The 19660-nt window shown below is 39.2% G+C and overlaps 1 protein-coding gene and 1 non-coding gene across 4 annotated transcripts in view; one reads left to right on the top strand and one right to left on the bottom strand.

Annotated features, from left to right (window-relative positions):
- PDK3 (pyruvate dehydrogenase kinase 3) overlaps positions 1-19660 on the bottom strand; it is a 69294-nt gene that overhangs the window by 10796 nt on the left and 38838 nt on the right. For all 3 annotated transcript variants that reach the window (XM_074359601.1, XM_010968486.3, XM_010968485.3), the window contains exons 6-11: positions 17768-17845; positions 9985-10061; positions 8563-8664; positions 8008-8118; positions 5053-5166; positions 3642-3781 (exon numbers count right to left, since the gene is read on the bottom strand). In XM_074359601.1, coding sequence (XP_074215702.1) covers positions 3642-3781; positions 5053-5166; positions 8008-8118; positions 8563-8664; positions 9985-10061; positions 17768-17845 — 622 coding nt within the window. The remainder of the gene's footprint in view (positions 1-3641; positions 3782-5052; positions 5167-8007; positions 8119-8562; positions 8665-9984; positions 10062-17767; positions 17846-19660) is intronic.
- On the top strand, positions 15911-15983 carry TRNAT-AGU (transfer RNA threonine (anticodon AGU)). The gene has a single exon. It is a non-coding gene; the product is annotated as a tRNA-Thr (tRNA).

Genomic DNA, 19660 nt, shown 5'->3' with positions numbered 1-19660 from the left:
TTAGAAATGAGGAATCACTGCTAACGGGTATGGGGTTTCTCTTTGGGATGGTGAATAGGTTCTAAAATTAGACACTGGCGAGGGTCACACAACTCTGTGAATATACTAAAAACCACTGAATTGTACACTTTAAAGGGGTGGATTTTATGGTATGTGATTATATCTCAATAAAGCTGTTGTTAAAAATCTGCTTAGAAAATAAATTTTAGAATTTCTCATTCACTCAGTGAATGTACCATACCTACTAAATACTTTCTCAAGGTTGCCACCAATTATCCTCTTTGTATGATTTAACAACTTTAAGCATCAGGCTAACCATTTTAGAGTCTTGGAAACTGCTTTCTGCTTAAATTTGTTTGTCTAATAAGAAATTAGAAATGAAGACTCATACTTAATTAGCATTAACAACCTGCTAAACTATTTGAAGGTTTTAAATAGCCTTTAAAACAATATTCAATTAAAGCCATCTTTCTACAATCCAAATGGATCTTAATATTTATAAAGACTGCTTCTGTACGACCCAAATAACTACCCCTACCGGACCAATGGCTAGAATTCATTGATCACACTGATGCCCAGCATGCTACCTGACTTACATACAGACTGAAAATGGAATCAGAGGAAACTGATCCAGGTGTTTCAAGTTGATTTAGCTTAATCTTGGCTGGGGATGGTGTGTGTGTGTATGTGTGTATATGTACCTGTGTGTACACTCACACTCATATGCACAAACCAAACTTTAAACTTCATCATCAGAGGTGAGTGACCAGTCCAGCAATATTGTACAGAGGTCCATCACAACACTTCTACAGAAAAAAATAAACATCAGTGTAGATACCTTTTACATCATTCATCAGAAAAGACCAATGCTACTATCATGGTACCAAATCACAAAGCTATAGAAACTATTTGCATACAAATACCTTTCTGTTACACTATCTTATAAATCAAGGTTTTCAGGGTAAGAGGAAATGTATACAATTAAAATATATTAGGGAGATACACTGCAGTGTTAAAACAGAATAAAAATATCAATACGAACTTATGATTAAAAACACATATCTTTGTAGGTCTGTCCAGAAAAAGGGGCTAGAAAAGGTGTAATGTACAGCCCCAACTCCCAGATTAGGGTCTCTAATATCTACTAGAAGGAAATGGGAGTCCTTCAGGATCATGGCTTATTGTAGGGAAAGTGTAAGACAAGCCTAGGACATCATCTTGGGCCAGAAAGCAAGGAAGCTTTCAACGAGGAACGGGGCTTTCTCAATGGAACACAGAGGATCTGGCTTGAATTCTCTTCCATTGGCCAAATATGTGCCAATTTTCGCATCAAAAAGATGGCCACTACATGCAGTGACATGGCTGAACCTCACAGAAAGCCAGACACTAGAAGAGCACACACTATGTGTTCCTTTTAAGTTCAAGAAGTGAGAATCAGATACAGCAAAAGCAGATAGAGTTGGAATAAGGGTTATATGGTGGGGAGGGAAGGAGAAGAGTTTGACTAGAAAGCAGCCTTTCTGGGTGCTGGAAATACAGATGTGAAAATTCATCAAGCTGTAAACTCAAGATCTGTGCATTTTATATATATACATACATATTGAGTACTGGCTGAAACATATCAAAGCAATAAAGATCTATAATGTTCATAATAATACTTAAAAACAAGAAAGCCAGAAGCTCATTTGTCACCATTTATGGTGCTTTTTAACTCAACTTCTTACCTTGAAAATTAATAAGTCAAGGGAAAGATTTAAATGCTTGCCCTGCCTTACCAGGAGGAACTGTACTTCAAAAGGTACCTAAATGGCCTTAGCTGATGAAGAACTTCAGAGCAGAATGTCAGCTAATAACTGTCAAAGGAATGATACTTAAAAAAACCCTCTTCATTATATAAATGTTCATAAAATTATTGATTCAGGTCAAATTTATCAACTGGTGCTAAAAATCATTAGGTGGTGGTTGCCTGGCGGCAAAATAACACTACACAGATTACTTGTTAGTTGAGAAGGGAAAATTAACTATACTAAGATAGCCATCATCTGACTTATGGTCAGTCTTACCATTACTAACGGTGGATCAACCAGATATCATGGGTCTTATAGTGTAATTCTGCAATAGTATTTATAAAACATTCTAGCAAAAATTGCTCCTTTGAGCCTTTAGATGAACTTCCAGTTTATAGGAGACACAGGGAAAGGGGGACAAATTAAATGACATGTCGAGGAAGAAATCAAACAAATCAAAGTGGGACATTTTTGCAGGACAACTGGCATGGTTTCAAAAAATTGTTCTAGACTAAAAATAGCTTGAGACCTACTCAGATGTGTTATGTGGTCCTGGAATTGATTTCCCATTTGGACAAATCAGGGGAATTTTCATGATGCAAATTTATTGACACGGAAAGGTGGGGATGGTTAAGTGAAATAAAAGCAGGTTGTACAACAGTATGAAAAGTATGATTGTATTTGGGGAAAAATACATGTACGTATGTTCAAATTGCAAAATATCTGGAAGAACACAAAGCTCTAAGAATGGTCATTTCTGGGTTGTGGGAATATAGGAGTTTCTCTTTTCTTTTTTTCCTTATTTACATTTTCTAATATTTCACAATATACATATACTGCTTTTCTATTACTAAAAAGTTACTTTAAATTAAACAAATAAACAGAATCCTTACTGTTGCTAGTAGAATTGGACCTTAAGGGTAGTCAGAAGAAAAAAAAATTGGAAACTAAAGATTGGATTATTGTCCTTATTACCATAAAGTAGTGAAACTTGTTATTCTGTGATTGATAATTTTCCTCTTTTTCATTTTTTCACTGTGGTAAAGTTTACATAAAATTTACTATCTGGTTAAGATGGTAAAAAAAAAAGGTTTCTTAAAGTGTACAATTCAGTGGCACTAAGTACATTCACAGTGTTGTGCAACCATCACCACCGTCCGTCTCCGGAACTTTTTCATCTTTCTCAACTGCAACTCTAACTTTCTCCACTAAACACTAAGTTCCCTTTCCCCCTGCTCTCTGCCCCTGGCAAACACCATTGTTCTTTCTGTCTCCAGGTACCTTGCATAAATGGAATCATACAGTATTTGTCCTTCGGGGGTCTGGCTTATTTCACTAAGCATAATGACTTCAAGGTTTATCCACATTGTAGTATGTGCCAGAACTTTATTCCCTCTAAAGGCTGAATAATTTTCCGCTATATGGATAAACCACATTTGTTTATCTTGATTGATAATTTTAACTTCTTTATTTTTCCAGTTTCAACCCGCACCTACAGACTTTCTCTAAACACTCTTCTGTCAATCTCTACGGATGATGACAAATTACAGATGTAGTTACTTTTTAAATAAGATTCATGGCAGAATAAACCCTGCTTACTGCTATTAATACCTCCATGGGGCAAGGACTCCTGGAGCATCAGGGCCTCTATTGGAACTGCTACTCTGGCTACCCAATTCTTGCCATCCTTCCTGTCTGGGGTGTAAAGCTACTCCGATCTTTCTTTCTTTAGGGATTGCTTTGCTTTTCCAGGGACAAAACCACAAAGATTTGGCTCAAATTATCAATTGTCTGGATTGTACACTCTGGACAAAAATCAGATCCTTCCTAACAGAAAGAAAAGCGGTAAATTACTGCTTCGCCTTGTATTTGGAGGCATCCCTGGGTTCACTGCTGGGATTGCTCCAATCGTCGGCTTCAGGTGTGGTCTTGTAATGGCGCCATGCTGACTTATTAAAAACTGGAAGTCTCTCAAATGATTCACTTGAAAGAGCCTAAGGGAAAAACAGAAATATACACCAAAGGTCCACAGTGTCATTTTTCTCACGTGAAGTATGAACCCAACTTTTACTATTTAAAGCTCTAGACACCTTGATACATATTTTTGGAGTTATAGTAAAATCACATTTGAGTAGTTTACTTAGACTGGTCAGGGTGAAATTGAAGCTTTTTTTTTTAAAGGAATAAAAACATTCACTCATGAAAACCCAGTACTGATGTACACATGACCAGACAAAAAGTATTTTAGTTCAGTTAATACTGATGTGAGATACTCAGCTGTCTTGACTGTATGGTCTTAGAGCAAACAGTATTGTCCACTGGGCAACTACACCCCCAGAGGGCCCTGAAGAAATAGTTTCATACACAGTGGATTTATTAATATAACCTCATAACGTGATATCAAATAGCACATCATTCATAGGCACTGGCATCTAAGATAAACACTCAAAACAACTGGCTATCTTTATAACATATGACACACTCTGTAGCTGTTAAATAGGGTGGAACTGTTCTATATGAACAGATATGGAAAGACTTCCAAGATCTATTGGAAAGTGTTTTTTTTTTAAAAAGCAAAGTCCCAAAATAATCACTTGTGTGAAAAAATAATAGATTCCCCCTTATATGTTGATCAATGCAGAATCAACTCCTAAGAGGATCCACATGAAACTGGTACCCACGGTCACCTCTGGAAAAGAGAATCAGGTGGTTTGGGGCCAGTAATGGAGAGACTTCGTTTTCCCTTTTGTAGATTATACATTTTGTATTATGTGCCTATAGCACATATTCAAAAAATACTCCAAATATTCTAGAGTTTACAAGTAAATAAAAGTCTGATACCACCAATGAATGAGAAAACTTGTGTTAGAGAACTCTGTTATCTCATCAACCTTTTAGGTAACCATATTATAATCACTGAATTCTTCTAACTTTGGGAAAGCCAACAAGTTGCCAAAGACTAAAAGACTTCAGTTTATGAAAACCAATCTCTTTTTAGAGTAGTCCTTTCAATGGATATGCAACTTTTAAAAAATCACAACTCAGAATTACAGTTTTAAAAATCAATATTTATGTTTTTACATCTCCATGTTTCCTATTTCACTATATCTGAGGATAAAATCAAAGGTAGGAGATAACTTGGTTTTCACATAAAACTGAAGCAAATCTGAGCTGAATATAAGAGATGATACTCTCCGTTAGTTATCAGAACGTACAGCTTTAAAAAGTAAAGACGCCTTCATATAATAGAAATAAAATGCAGTACCTTCAAATAAATGACAGCGTCAGTGCCCACTCCTTCCATGGAATAGAGTTTTAGATCTCCTTGAAAATATCTAGCATACAGACGAGAAATTGGCAAACCATAACCAAATCCAGCCTATCGAGAAAAAACAATAGTCAGACAGGCACAAAATGCTAACACGTTTAGCCTGAGGACTACCCCGAAGATTAAAATAAATTCTTGATCCACACTTAAAGCAAATAAATTATTGATCCAACCTTTACAGTATTTGCTCATCTATGGCAAACAATCTATTTTCACCCTGCAAAAGTACTTCTCATATGTTTGTTTGGAAATAATAGAAATATTCCAATTTTTGACTAATGCTTTCTGAGCATTTTAAAACAAATTTTTAGCCTTGTTAAAGCAAGTCCCAAATCAAGTGGGACTGAATTGAAAACCAAACTAAACCAGATCATTCCAAAGTTCCATTATCTGTTTCCCTTGCTCTTTAAAGTGCAAATTAAATTGAGTAGCACAGGAGTTCAAACCTACCAGTGCCAAGGCTAACACAATGAAAAGAAAGCAATCTCCTAAGGGCTACTTCCTGAGACTCTGGGAATGCTTCAGTGTTGTGACGTATGGCAGCCTGCACATTTTTACAATGTGCAAGAAAACAAGCCCAGTATCCTCTCGGATCTCCAGGTCATAGAACCCTGACTGGCAGTAACAGGTTGTCAGGTGGTAGGAAGGTCTCTGGTATTGACGAAAGCAATAAGAACAAGTGAGGCTGGTTTCAGTACCTCTAGGTGGAGGGGAAGGGGCTGTTTTGTAAGCTTTGGCCCTTCTGATTAAGTCCACAGACAGGCTACCGAAGGAGGTGGGGAAACACACGTGCAGCAGCGGATGCGTGGGTTTTAGGCTCAGACAGACCTAAGGCAAAATCCACTTTTTGTGCCACCATGAGCAGTTTGCTCAATGTCTCTGACGCTGTTTTCTCAACTGAAAGTGTAATAAGAAGCTTATCTCAGAGCTGCTCTTAGAATTAAATGATTTAAGAAGTGGAAAGTCTTGGCACAGTGCCTAAGACACAGCAAAAGTACATAAATGGAAGCTGCAGTTCTGGCTACCGCAGAGCAGCGATTTTACCAAGTTCCATGGCTTTTGACCATTTTGTAACATCTTTCCTGGACACCTTCCTCGGGGTGGGGCTTAACTCAAAGGGCTGGGTGTGACAGAGCACCATTACTGAAGGGCTGTGGGCCTGGCAGAATACAGCCAGTAGTGAAGACGACATAGACACAGCGGGGACTGCGGTCACCACAGCAAAGGACCCAGCGTACTCCAGGAAGGGGCCAAGGAAACCTGCCTCCTCCATTCCAGCAAGGCCCCAAGCCTGCCCTCGGGTCTCTCAGGGAACAGCCGAGAACTCCTGAGCCCAATATGAGTGTGAGGAGACAGGCAAGCCCAGAGGCCCGTGGGAAGCAAAGGCGGGGCCTCCACCTTGGGTTTGGTCAGGTTCAGGCAAGTCTTCCCAGAGTGTCAAAGGATCAATAGGAGATGGCTAGGGGGACATTTCTGAAAAAGAAATGTGTGTGTCACGGCACAGAGCTGTAACACAGTAAGGTGTTTGATGAGGAAATTGTTTTCCAGGAGTTCATAGCCACACTCCCACTGAAAAGCTGAGGAGAGCTGACTAACCAGGAGAGATGCTAGTAGGGGCATTTCTTCCAAAGGAGAGCACGCGGTACACTGGACAGAATGCAGATGTAGCCGTGCCAGCTGTGACGATAATGAGCTCAATGACTCGGGGCAAGGCACTAACCTTACTTCCTCATCTATAAAATGGGAGGTTGGATGCATACTTCTTAAAGGTCTCCTACTTCAATCGCTCAGTTTCATTTTAAAAAAACTATGACATAACAGCTGTCCTCAAGATGCTATTTTGAGACCTGAACCAGATGATCCATATTCCTTTTAAACCACTGGGGAAGGCTCTATTTTTGCTCGCAGTGGGGGTTTTTTTCCCTTGTGACATTTATTTAAGTAGGTACCAGAAACTGGTCAAGGCAATGCCTTTCAAAATTGATCTTTCAAGAATTTTCTTGACTCCTATAGAAATGAGTTTCTCTCTGCTTTCAACATGCTGTGTTAACAAACTCTGTCCTGAATAAATGATGCTAAGTGTTGGATTTTATTCATACAAAGAAAATATAATCTTATGTGATTATCAGTCAGGTAGGACTTGAAAATGAAAACGTAGATCCTGAACCGTTTTGCAGACTGATAGCTATGTTGCTGTGTTTAATGACAAAGGGTTCAATTGTTGTTTGTCAATTAGAAACACTCAGTGGGGAAAGAAAGTGTGGCCCTACCAGGATCTAAATGCTGCCATGGTAACCAGAGGCTTTCCTCGCTGCCTTAATAGGGCTGAAGGTTATTTCCACAGTGAGACAGAAAGGGCTCTGGAAATGCAGACCCCACCTATAGGTTTCCTGCTTATGTTATTTCATATGAAAAATTTAATGTGTTCATAATTTAACATTTTAATTATATACACAAATTTGGCGGGGGAAGCTCAAAGGCCCTGGGTGATATGGTGCTCTACGGAATGCAGCGCCCAAGTGCCCAGGGCCAGCTGCAGCCATCCCCGCTGTGCTGCTCCCCGCTCACCTGCTTTCACGCTTCCACCCGCTTCGAGGGGAGCGCCGGGCAGTAAATGGCACCCTGGTAGGAGTCTTATCCACAGGGAAATGCTTTTTCTCTGTACTGGGGAGGTAGGCACTCACCTCTGACTGTTTCTTAGACACAAATTAAGAAAGAAATCTGCGTCCAAACGATTTATATAGAAAGTAGTAGTGGCATAAAATCCCCCCTCCTTCAAACCATGCAGAACACATTCAAGTTTAACACGGCTAACGTGCCAACCCAGGGAGACAGCCAGCTCTGTCCCTTCTCCTAATGGTCTTTCCTGAAGCAGCAGTTTCAGATACTTACCAGAGGGGCAGCTCTTGTGGGCTCCAGGCTAGGTCTTGGAGCAGTTGAATACATGTAGTTAAAAAGACGATCTATTTTTCGTAGCGGGACCCCACCACCTAGGTCACTTATCTGTAATGTATAAAATGTTAAAGTAAGAAAAAGGAGAAGGAGAAGGAAAAGAAGGAGAAGTCATCAATCTACACTTAGAAGGGGGCAAGGAGTTCATTAAATAAATAAAGCACGTACCAGGTTACTCTAAACCATGCAAGGGCTTGAACCCCCAATGTAATACGGTCCCTTAGTGAACAGTGCAAAACAAAGAAGGCAGTGGAGTGCATTTAGGATCCTACTTAGGATCCAATAGGCTTGGGTTTGAGACCCTTATTCAGCTCCCTAAAAAATGGGGTTCTAATGAAATTTAAATGAGGTAACTTAAGCCAAAGATCTAATGCAGTACTTACGTACGAACAAGACACTCAGGGTCAGTTCTCTTCCCTTCCCTTTCATTCCTCAATGCTTACACACTATTAAATTAACTGATAACACAAGTATACATACGAATAGAGCAGATACCTTAATGGATAAGTCTTCTTTACCCAGAGTAACAAGGGTTTTAACAGATGGGTAGCCCTCTTTCTTATCTTCATACAGTTCGACTGTTGCTCTCATTGAGTTCTGAAATCACAAGACCTTTTTTTTTTAGCATACCACCAACTCACAAACTACAACTTTAAAAAAAGAAACTAGCACAAGATTACCTCTACTGGACCGTTCTTTTGTGGGGCAACTATGAGTTGGATTTCTACGGCACCTCTTCCCCCCTCTAAAGAACTTAACCAAATGTGTGTTCAGATCAAGGAAAAATTTCTTGATGCTTTATTTTGTTTTTCATCTCATTTTAGTTTCATCTGCCATACTAAATACTCATTTTTCTTTCCTTCTTTTTTTTCTTTTTGTCTTTCCTTTGGGGTATTTAAATGATTCAACTCTTAACCAAGAGGAATGTTTTTTATCACATGTAATGGGGCTGCAAAGGCTTACTGATGCGCTTTAAATCCCATTTATCAGTCTGCATTTACGGAGCACCCTTCCTCTAAAGAAGACAGAAAACCTGAGAGGATTCATGCTTCCCACAAAAATTAATCATTCGGCTTAAAAAAAAAAAGTAGATGAAATGTCAGGTAAAAAGAAATTCTGAAAAAGCCACAGCTGCTGAAGAGAAAGTCCACAATTGGATGCCCATTTCAACCTTGAGTGTCACATCAGTAACATGGTAATTTTGGGAAGCAAATCAGCATAACTGATTTTTCAGGTGTTCAATTTAGGGTTTTACACATTGGAAGAAATGAAATTTTATCTCCAACTCCTTGTGCCAAAATACTGCCACTTCATGCCATTAGCTACTGGCTAATGAAAGCAACAGCTTAAGCTGTAGAGTCTGAAGAGTTTTTTTCTTTTTTCTTTTTTTTGGGGGTAGTCTTTTTGGGTCCAGCCCTTCCCCATCTTTCCCCTCTGCCTCTGTCAGATATTCTGAATTTTCTGAACTGATTCAAATATGTAAAAGTCCTAGTGTGTCTTTCAGGACTAGAACAAGTGCTAATGGACCTACATGGTTAGTGTTCAGAAGCACAGATGCATAAACATGTTTTTATTTTGACCTGGCTACCACCAAGAAAGCCTTTGCCAGGTTTGGAAACTAAAAAGCATCTCTAATCTCATAGCTGAAGAAAAAACTGTATGGATTTTACAGAAAGTCACTAAAGTACAATTAAGCTTCAAAATCAACATGTACTAATATTCACAAAAACTATACCGTACACAGCAATTTTTCATCTCACAGTGTACAAATTATAAAACCCACAGGATATCAGAAATAGAATTTTAAAAATGGTTATGCAAAACCTTTTTCTTATGCTAATCTAATGAATCCATTATGCCCTGAATCAAAGTAATTTAAAATGAAGACTTCTTTCCATGTTTTTAAATTCCACTTACCTTGAACAACTCAAATAGCATGTGAAACAGATGTGAGGGCACATAAACTACCTGAATAGGTTTGTCTGGAGCTTTGGCTGAAAACAGAGACAAAATCGTCAATGATTAAGGACCAAAACTAGAAGAAAGTCAAGAATGCTGTTTCAATCCTATTTTCCAAGTACATAAAAAAGAACTCTACAAAAGGCTAGTTTAGGCTTCCATCTCTAAAGGCAGGGTTGAGCAAAAGCATGTGCTGTGAAGTCCAACAAACTTGGGTTGAAATCCAGCTCCTTCACTTACCAGCTATGTGATCTGGGGCAAAGTTCTCTCTTTGGAACTCAGCTGAGCAAAACTGGAATATCATCACCTTTGTCATGTTCTGAGCATTACATACGTTCATCCAAATATCGCTTGGTGTTTTTCAAAATGGGGTCCCCCCCACTGACCACAATGGTCAGCCAGGGAAATGTGAAGCCACAGAGGAAAGGGGGCACATCTTCTTGGTGAACTGGACTAAACAGCAATGTTAAATTCTATTAAATTATGAGAAAAAGGCACACTACTGACAGCTAGCAGAACTGCCCCCCCAGAGACCTACAGCCCTTTCTCCTCGCATCAGCAATCTTCTGAGGAAAATACAAGAAACCTCGAATCCTGAGACCTTTAAGAGACCGAAACTACGGAAACTTTCTCAAGCAAAACACCCATGTTGTAATTTCAACCTTACCACTTCCTCTAATAAAGTAATTAACAGTAACATAAAGGAGAGTGAACATTTGTTTGTTTCTTAGCAGTTTACAAAGAGCTTGCACACACATTATCCAATTGAACCCTCATGATGATACTGGGTGGCTCACAGGGTGGCTGGCTGGGGACACAGGCTTTGCAGAGGCCTGAAACTGGATGCCTGAACCAAGAGCTTTTGATTCTAAGTCCTGATCCTTTTGATGATCAGTTGTTTTTAAAGTTATTACGTAATATAAGCAACAGTCTCCCCTTGTCCCTGGTTTAGCTTGCTGCAGTTTCTGTTACCCATGGTCAAACGAGGTTTGAAAATATTAAATGTTAACTTCTAGAAACAAACAATCCATAAGTTCTGAGTAGTGTGAGGAAATCTCGTGCCTTCTCGATCCGTCCTGCTCGGGACGTCAATCATCCCTTTGTCCAATATATCCCTCCCATTACGTAGTAGCCACCTCAGTTAGCAGATCTCTGTTGCAATACAGTAGTGCTCGTGTTCAAGTAGCGTTTATTTTATAATGGTCCCAAAGCACAAGTAGAGTGATGCTGTGAAGTGTTTCCTTTAATTGAAAGGGTGAAAGTTCTCTCCTTTATAAGGAACAAAACTGTACGCTGACATTGCTAAGATCTACAGTAAGAATGAATCTTCTATCCCTGAAATTGTGAAGGAGGAAAAAGAAATATGTGCTAGTTTTGTTGTCACACCTCAAACTGCAAAACTATCACATGGCTACAGCGTGTGATAAGGGCTTAGCTAAGATGGAAAAGGCCATTAAATCTGTACAAGATATTTTGAGAGACAGAGAGAAACCACATTCACGTAACTTTCATTACAATATATTGCTATAATGATTCTAATTTATTAACAGTTCTTGTTGTTAATCTCTTTCTGTGCCTAATTTATAAATTAAACTTTATCAGAGGCATGTATGCACAGGAAAAAACAGTATATACAGGGTTTGGTACCATCTGTGGCTTTAAGCATCCATTGAGGGTCTTGGAACGTATCCTCCATGGAAAAGGGGGGACTAATGCACAAAAGATTTTCAAAAATTTTTTAAAGAAGGAAAGTCAAAGTCCTTCCATCCTTTACCATCTCACCCCACAGTCCGCACGAAGAGGCAGCCATGCGTTACTACTTCTGCTTCAGTCTTCTGGGTGATGTTATTCACGTCCTGTTCTGTAGCTTTAATGAACTCCTCTGTACTTTGCCTATAGGCTCTTTTTAAAAAGCTGAACATCGACTGTGTTGGTAACATAACTAGGGAAATACTGCTCACTGTGGAGCGGCCGCAGGGGTGTGCCGGGATGATGTTTCCTTCCCTGTGAGACCAATGTGTCGTGATTCATGCGTCACTGGAAGGAGAATCCTTAAGGCAAAACGGATTCACTTTATCCACCTCCAACTGCTCAAAATCATGCTACCCTTTTTAGGTTGCCAAATATTTGGACCGTGTCTTTCTTACACAGTTTTATGTATTTCCTGGAGTTTCTAACTACCTTGCCTCTCAGGGAACTGGACAGAGAAGTATGCGTCCCTCACTGCAGCACTAAGATCTTCCAGCCTCTTTTCTGCCGCGTGGGGTCCATTCCATTCTTCAAGATGTTTCAATTAGAATCGATTGCTTGCCAAACATGCTGCACAGCCATCACCCTCAAATTGCTTTTGATTGAAGATCTAATGTTTTTCACTATTTCTTATATCTACATTATATACACTATCAAGTCAGCCAGGTAACTCATGTCAGAAGGGTGTGCATGGTAGATACATTTCTCAATCCTCATACCTCTGATTCATTTGATTGGAGGTTTAGCTAGGGACAGAATTCTAGGTTCAAAACCATTTTTCCCCCAGCATTTAGAATGGTAGGGGGCGGTGTCTTCTGACCATGACAGCACGGCTGAGAACTTTAATGCCAGGGAGGTTTTCATTCATGTTGCTGGTTTTCACCCGAGGTCTGATACACCTTGCTTGGAACATTCTTGTTGAAGAATGAGGAACTGGATTATTCATTTGAGGGAGTTGGTGGTCACTTCCCCCTGGGGCCCTCCCCCAGGAAGGCTGGCTTGGAGTTCTGTGTACCTGGTCAAGACTTTCCACTGGCTTTAGGCTGGACAGAAAGCAAGCTGGACCCTGACCAGAGGGTCTCCCAAATGCCTGAGTGAAGAGGGCTTAACTTTGGGATAGCGACGCTCACGCCAACAGCCCTAGTTTTTCCCAGGTTGGTCCCAAAGAAACTCCTTTGATTTTGACCTTTGCCTACACGTGGCTGTCTGCAGGCAGACCAGAGTCCAGCCGCACCCCATCACCCATCCTTACTTCACCTCAGACCAGCTTTGAATTATCCGCCATCTTTTGACTTCTCGATCCAGCCCTGTGCACCCCCTGGCTCTGTTTCCAGAGTCCCTCCAGGGTAATCTGGTACCACTGCTGCTGCGGCCTCCTCCTCCATGGCTTCTTCTGCTCTGTCCCACTGACTAGCGTGCTTCTATCTGGTTAGTCTTTGGCAGGAGGTGGGATCAGTGGCACACTGACGAGCACCCCTGCTCCCTTGCTGTTTTTCTCCCGCATTCCTTTGTTCTCCTGTTAACGGGGCCCTAGGAGCATGCTGAATGCTCAGTCTACCTTGTACCAGAAGGCATGATTAGTTATATAAACAGCCTTCTGAATTCAACCTTTTTTTCACTACAAATCTCAGGGAAATTAGAATACCTTTGATAGTTTTGTTTTGTTTGTTTGCTATTCAGTTCAACCAGTATTCTCTAAGAGCCATCTGAAGGCTTGCTCAACTACTTGTACTTTACTTTGAGAACATTATCGTTTAGAGCTCTTCCCTTCCATTAGAGGCCATGTCAGTGTTTCTGTCCATGACTCTTCCCTACTCCTGGGTCCAGTGGCTTTTATGCAGTAGACCCTTAATAGATGCTTGCTGGCTTTCTAAAACAAAACTTAAATGGAACACGACTTTTTCCATCTAAGGGCACATTTTTAAAAGTCAATGGAAAAAATGGTCCAGGCTTTTTGTGCTCAAGACTCAAGAAATAATGAAGTCTATCTGCATAATCATTGCTCCAAATACCATTAGCTGAAATGACATTTAACAAATGCCAACAGAACTCTATATAGGCTATAAAGAATTTTATTTTCAGATAGTTCTATAAAGAGTGGGGAAAAAAACCTGGAAGCTAAGCAGAAAAAATTCTTTTAAGAGAAATGGAAGAGAAACTCAACCTGCAGTTGGTTGAATCCGCGGATGCAGAGGGCTGACTAAACTCTCCCATTTTATTTAAGGGGCTTGAGCATCAACAAATTTTGGTATACGTGGGGGGTCCTGGAACCAATCCCCTGCAGATACCGAGGGAGGGCTGTATACTAACAGGAATTTAACCCATTTGGGCTTCCATCATTCCATTTCTGAAATGGGCACAGTACATATCTCACTGGGTTAATATAAGGATTAAATGAGACAATAGTGATAAACTAGTTTACACAGAGCCTGCCACACAGTAAGCAGTCAATAAATATTAGCTATTACCACAACTGAAAAATTAATTTCTACAGTGTTAACAGAGCTACTAGTAACGATTTTTCGATTCTTGTGTAGAACCACTTGACTGACAATATCCACAAAAGTATCCAATATGGGGAAACCAGAGGTCAAAGATCCCAGGATAGACACATACTTTTCTAAGAACCCTCTTAGAACAAAATATACATGGCATGAATTGAAATTTTTACATTTCCCACCAAACCTAGAACTATGAATCAACCACTCGACAGGAAAAACTAATCTAGAAATGGTGAAGAAATGTAAGTGGTAAGCATAAGTCTTATCTTTCCCAAGTCAACCCTGACTTCTGGTAGCCATCCTTTATTAGATTTCTAGTCTGTGTCTGGTGTTATATCTGCAGCCCCAGAAACACGACCTTTCCATCACCTCACAAGGTGAGCTTACAGATGAGGAAGCTGAGTGTCAGAGGTGAAGTGACTTGTCTCCTAAGTGTCAGAATCCAGATTGCCACTGCCTGGCTGGCTACCGAGTTCACATATTTCCCCTAAGTCACGCTGCCTTATCACACGGATGCAAAAAGGTAAGGTGCAACTGCTGACTGGCTTAATGCTTTGGCAACTTATTTCTCAAGAAAATGAGGATTTTAAAATGATGGTGGAATGGCTACCTGTCTTTGGAGAAACCCACATCGGTTGCCGCAGGTAGCTAATCAGAAATATAAGAAATCTGATATAAGGTAAATAAAATTCTGTGATTTTTAATTGTGTTCCAGAAAAGACAATAAAGGAAGCGCACTCTAGCTAGCCCCCAATATTGAGAATTCTAGTGGTGACTGGTAAATACTGATGGTGTTTGCACAGTGCGTTCTACATAATCCTAGTTACTACTTTCTCAGGGGGTCTCCGTTGGGAAAGAAAAAAATAAAAAATTCAGAAAAAGAGATAACATGTCAAACTAACAGAACTTAAATTCCCAAGTAGCAACAAAGTCTTCTTTTGGGTTGAAGGCGGCCTCACTCCTCTGAAGTGCTGAGCAGAGGGCAGTGAGAGCTATCACTGACTACTGTTAAAGACACCCACTGGGGAACAGAAGCACCCTGAACGGGGATGCTATGCTGGTTCGCACAGGCTCTGAAAATGAATCCACTGAATCTGGCTCTGTCTTGTTACAAAGCCACAGCATCTGCTTAAAATGTTCAGGACCAGCCTCTGACCTATCTCTCACACGGAGCTTGTTAGAGTGCATGTGCAGTCCCTAACTGTGCTCGCAAAGAGCTTTGGCAGTCAAGAAACAGGAAGTATAAATCATAAATACACCACCCAAGCAACAGGAAACTAGAGGCGACCTGTAACCACCAGTATTCACTTCTCTTAGTGATGGGGAAAGGGCCCCCAAAATCATGCATGAGACAGTGCCAAAAATAGGTGGAAAATTTCTCCCCTGGGGGGGTGCACTGCCCAGAGTGACAGCCTCACTGGGAAGGACTGTGCTGACCCAGCTGGCACCCAGGAATCAGCAAGGACAGGCTCACTGCTCTGCCTTCAGAGTGAATGAGGCTGCCATTGAAGCAAAAGAGAAGCTGACCACTACTGGTGAGTTGAGCTCCGTATTTGACAAATAGAAATCTGGACAGTGAGGTCAGGCTCCATCTAGCCATTAGGAAGAAAGAGAATATTAAGATGTTTCTGGGGGAGGGTATAGCTCAAGTGGTAGAGCACATGCTTAGTATGCATGAGGTCCTGGGTTCGATCCCCAGTACCTTCTCTAAAAAAAAATAAATAAGTAAACCTAATTACCTCCCCCCTACCAAAAAAAAAAAAAGATGCTTCACTCAGGAATACATAAACAAAATCCACTTGTGCTGGTGGTGTATTTATTCAAAATACAACTCTTCTCAGAGAACCTAGTGGACTTTGACAGCAGCTTTGGTTCCACACCTCCTAGTAGAATGTAAGGGCAATTGTCCTATAACAGCAGCCTGAAGTCTTCATGCTTTGATCTCATTATAAGAGAAATATATTTTTGGAATATTTTTGAGAGGGAATGTGGTTTATGTTTAATTATAAGTTCCCATATAGTAAGACTCAGTCATTCTACTTCTAAGAATCTAACCTACAAAAATACTTCCACACGTCCACAGATTTTCCCTCCCTTCAAACACACACACCCACACCCTTCATTCCTCATTATATGGAATATGGGAAAATTAGATTGGGAGTTTGGGATTAACAGATACACAGTACTATATATAAAATAGATAAGCAACAAGAACCTACTGTATAGCACAGGGAACTATATTCAATTTCTTGTAACGAGCTGTAATGGAAAAGAATCTAAAAATATATATGTATGTATATGTATAACTGAATCACTTTGTTGTACACCTGAAACTAACATTGTAAATTGACTACATTTCAATAAAAAATAAGAATTAAAAAAAAGAAATCCTAAATGTCCACTCAATGGGAAATTATTAAATAAATAATCTCTAAATGACAATAATACATGCAAAGATCTTTAAGGTGAAGTGAAATACACAAGTAAAAGAACACAAATGGTTTCAACCCCAATTATGTAAAAACCAAAACTCTGTACGGGAGAGAGTAGTGGGGACGTTCCCTTTTACTCTGCATTTATGTTTGTAGTTTTACAAGAAGCATGTCTCTTTCGTAGCTTATGAATAAAAAAAGTAACATGTAAATAATAGTTTCATACTATTAACATAAAAATCAGCTAAAACCCCACTATCCAGAGAGCTGTTGTTTGTATTTTGGTGGGATAAACCTTTCAATATATTTTCCAATGAACTTGCACTATTACAAAATGTTATGGCCTGTGTTTAAAAAAAAAAATTCAACTTTTCCCATACATTAAATATTCCTTAAAGCATTACTTTGAATGGCTGCGTAGTATTCTACCTTATAGGTGTACCACAGTTTATTTAAATAATTGTCTACTATGGAAAGCTTGGATTGTTTTCTTATTTTTCTCTATAAGAAAACCACTGTGATTGTCATTCTTATGTGCATCTGTGCACATCTCTATTTTCTTATAATTTTTTGAGAAAGAATATTGTTAGCCTTTTGTTTTTAGAAAGGCTCTACCAATTTAAACTTACACCAGAAATGTATACGTGTTGGTGAGAGAACATTTTTTCTGGGGACCAATTCAAAGCATTAAAATGTTTTTTTAATCATTGCCATTTTGAAAGACAAACATGGCATTTCTCTGTGCTTTCCTTTGTACTTTGATTAGCAAAGCTTAACACTTTTCCATGTGTTTACTGACTGCACTAGTTATTTTGAGAACTGCTTATTTCTATCTTTGACCAGCTTCTACCTTGATCACTTTTGTTTCAAGAACTTGGGAGTTCTAATAACACAGTCCTGTACAAAAATTCATTGACCAAAGATAAAGAAAAGGTTTCAAAAAGACACAAAAGATGAAAAAGCAGCATAATTTGAACATCTCACTGAAATATAGCTCAGGTATAATCAGTTTTTTAGCCAGCTTCTTTGTATTTAAGGTTAAAATTATTTTTCGTTTACCATTGAATTCTTCAACTTCCAGCTCTGGAGCAACCAGGTAATACTGTTCACACAGCATCTTGGCAGTTTCATATGCATCTGCAAAGAGAGGAAAGAGTTTAGCTGGTGCACTGATAGCATGGACTCAGAGAGAGGGAGAGAGATTTAACAGAATAAACAAACAAGGACAACTTGTAACCTGACAGACTGAGAATTAATCAACTACTGCCTTAAAAAATAGCCTTTTTCACCTATAAAAGAATTACCCTAACTGAACCAAAATCTCTTTCTTTAGTTTTAATGACCACAACAATATCAAAATGCTGCACTAATAATGATACAGCCAGCTCTATACTAAACATGTCTTTGTTTAACTTTCAAATCTTTCCTGAAAGGCATTTTTCATGAATATCTATAAACTCAAGACTATACTTCTGAATAGCATGCAACCTGACTAAACTACTAAAAAGGTATTTGTTGTAATTTCAAAAATAATAATGCTGACAGTCTTAAGATCTGCCAATTACTTATAAATGAAACAGCAACAAGTATTGGCTGAATAAATGAGTTTCCAGGAGCCACACAATATGTTACTGGAGACATTACTCTTGTTTAGAAATCTCCTTTAGGTTAGTTAAAGGGAACGGGTTGGGGCTGTTATTTACCAAAGTCTGAGGAGCAACAGTTTGCTTTTGCAAGGGAAAAAACCGACAAAGGGTAAGACCAAGGCCACTACAGAGGCAGATAGAAAACAGAATTCAGGAAGTTACATCCAAAGGATGGGGAGCAAATTTAGAAAGCTAAGTGCTTTATTTTTTACTGCGTGTGTGCCTTGTCTCTTGAGTTGCAAGCAATCTGAGGTCAGGGTTTGTGGCTTACACTTGTTTGGTAACTCACAGAGAACTCATTCTATGCCTGTTAGATGGTCAATAAATACTCCTTGGTTTGATACATCTTAAACCTTTTGATAATTTACTTTTAAAAATAGCTTTATTGAGATATAATTCTTATACAAGTCATCCATTTAAAATGCACGTACAATTCAATGATTTTTAGTGTATTAGCAGAGTGGTGCATTCATCACCAAAATTAAGTTTACATTTTCATCACCTTCAAAAAGAAACTCCATAACCATTAACAGTCATTACTTCTCGTCCAGCTGGAGGCAAGCACCGATTTGCTCTGTGTTTATAATTTTGCTATTCTGGACATTTCATATAAATGGAATCATACGATATGTGGCCTTTTATGTCTGTTTCTTTTACTTAGCGTGCTTTCGAGGGTCACTTATGTTATAGCATGCATCAATACTTCATTCCTTTTTATTGCTGAGTTAATATTGCATTGTACAAATACATCACATTTTGTTTATTCATGTATCCGTTGATGGACATTTGGATTGTTTCCACTTTTTGGCTATTACAAATGAACATTCATATGTTTATTCACATTGCTATGAACATTCACTCCCACGCTTTTGTGTGTGTGTGTGAAGATACGTTTTCATTTCTTTCGGGTATATACCTAGGAGAGAAAATTGCTTGATCATATGGTAGCTGTATGTTTAAACGTTTGAAGAACAGCCAGACTGTCTTCCAAAGCAAGACGTTTTTTTCATTTCCACCTTTACAATTTCTAAAGCTCAGACATTCAAATTAGTTTAAAATGCTTCGTGGTCACATTTGCAATGTCCTCAACTGGATACCAGCTCTCTGGAGACAGGCTAGTACTCCTTCCAGATTCCCCACATCAATACTTGAATTTAAGATTCAAGAGGTAAGAGATGGGAAGGAAGGAAGGAAGGAAGGGGGGAAAAAATAACCCTGATGGAATTTAAGTATGTTAAAATTTGACATTATCAACCTTAAAAAAAAGTAAGAGAAAGAGAGGAGGAAGGAAAGAAAAAAAGGGGGG

The sequence above is a fragment of the Camelus bactrianus genome, chromosome X, assembly GCF_048773025.1.
Source record: "Camelus bactrianus isolate YW-2024 breed Bactrian camel chromosome X, ASM4877302v1, whole genome shotgun sequence".
NCBI classification, from domain to species: Eukaryota; Metazoa; Chordata; class Mammalia; order Artiodactyla; family Camelidae; genus Camelus; species Camelus bactrianus.
The sequence above is the reverse complement of the archived record's forward strand: the minus strand, read 5'-3'. Positions and strand labels throughout refer to the sequence as shown.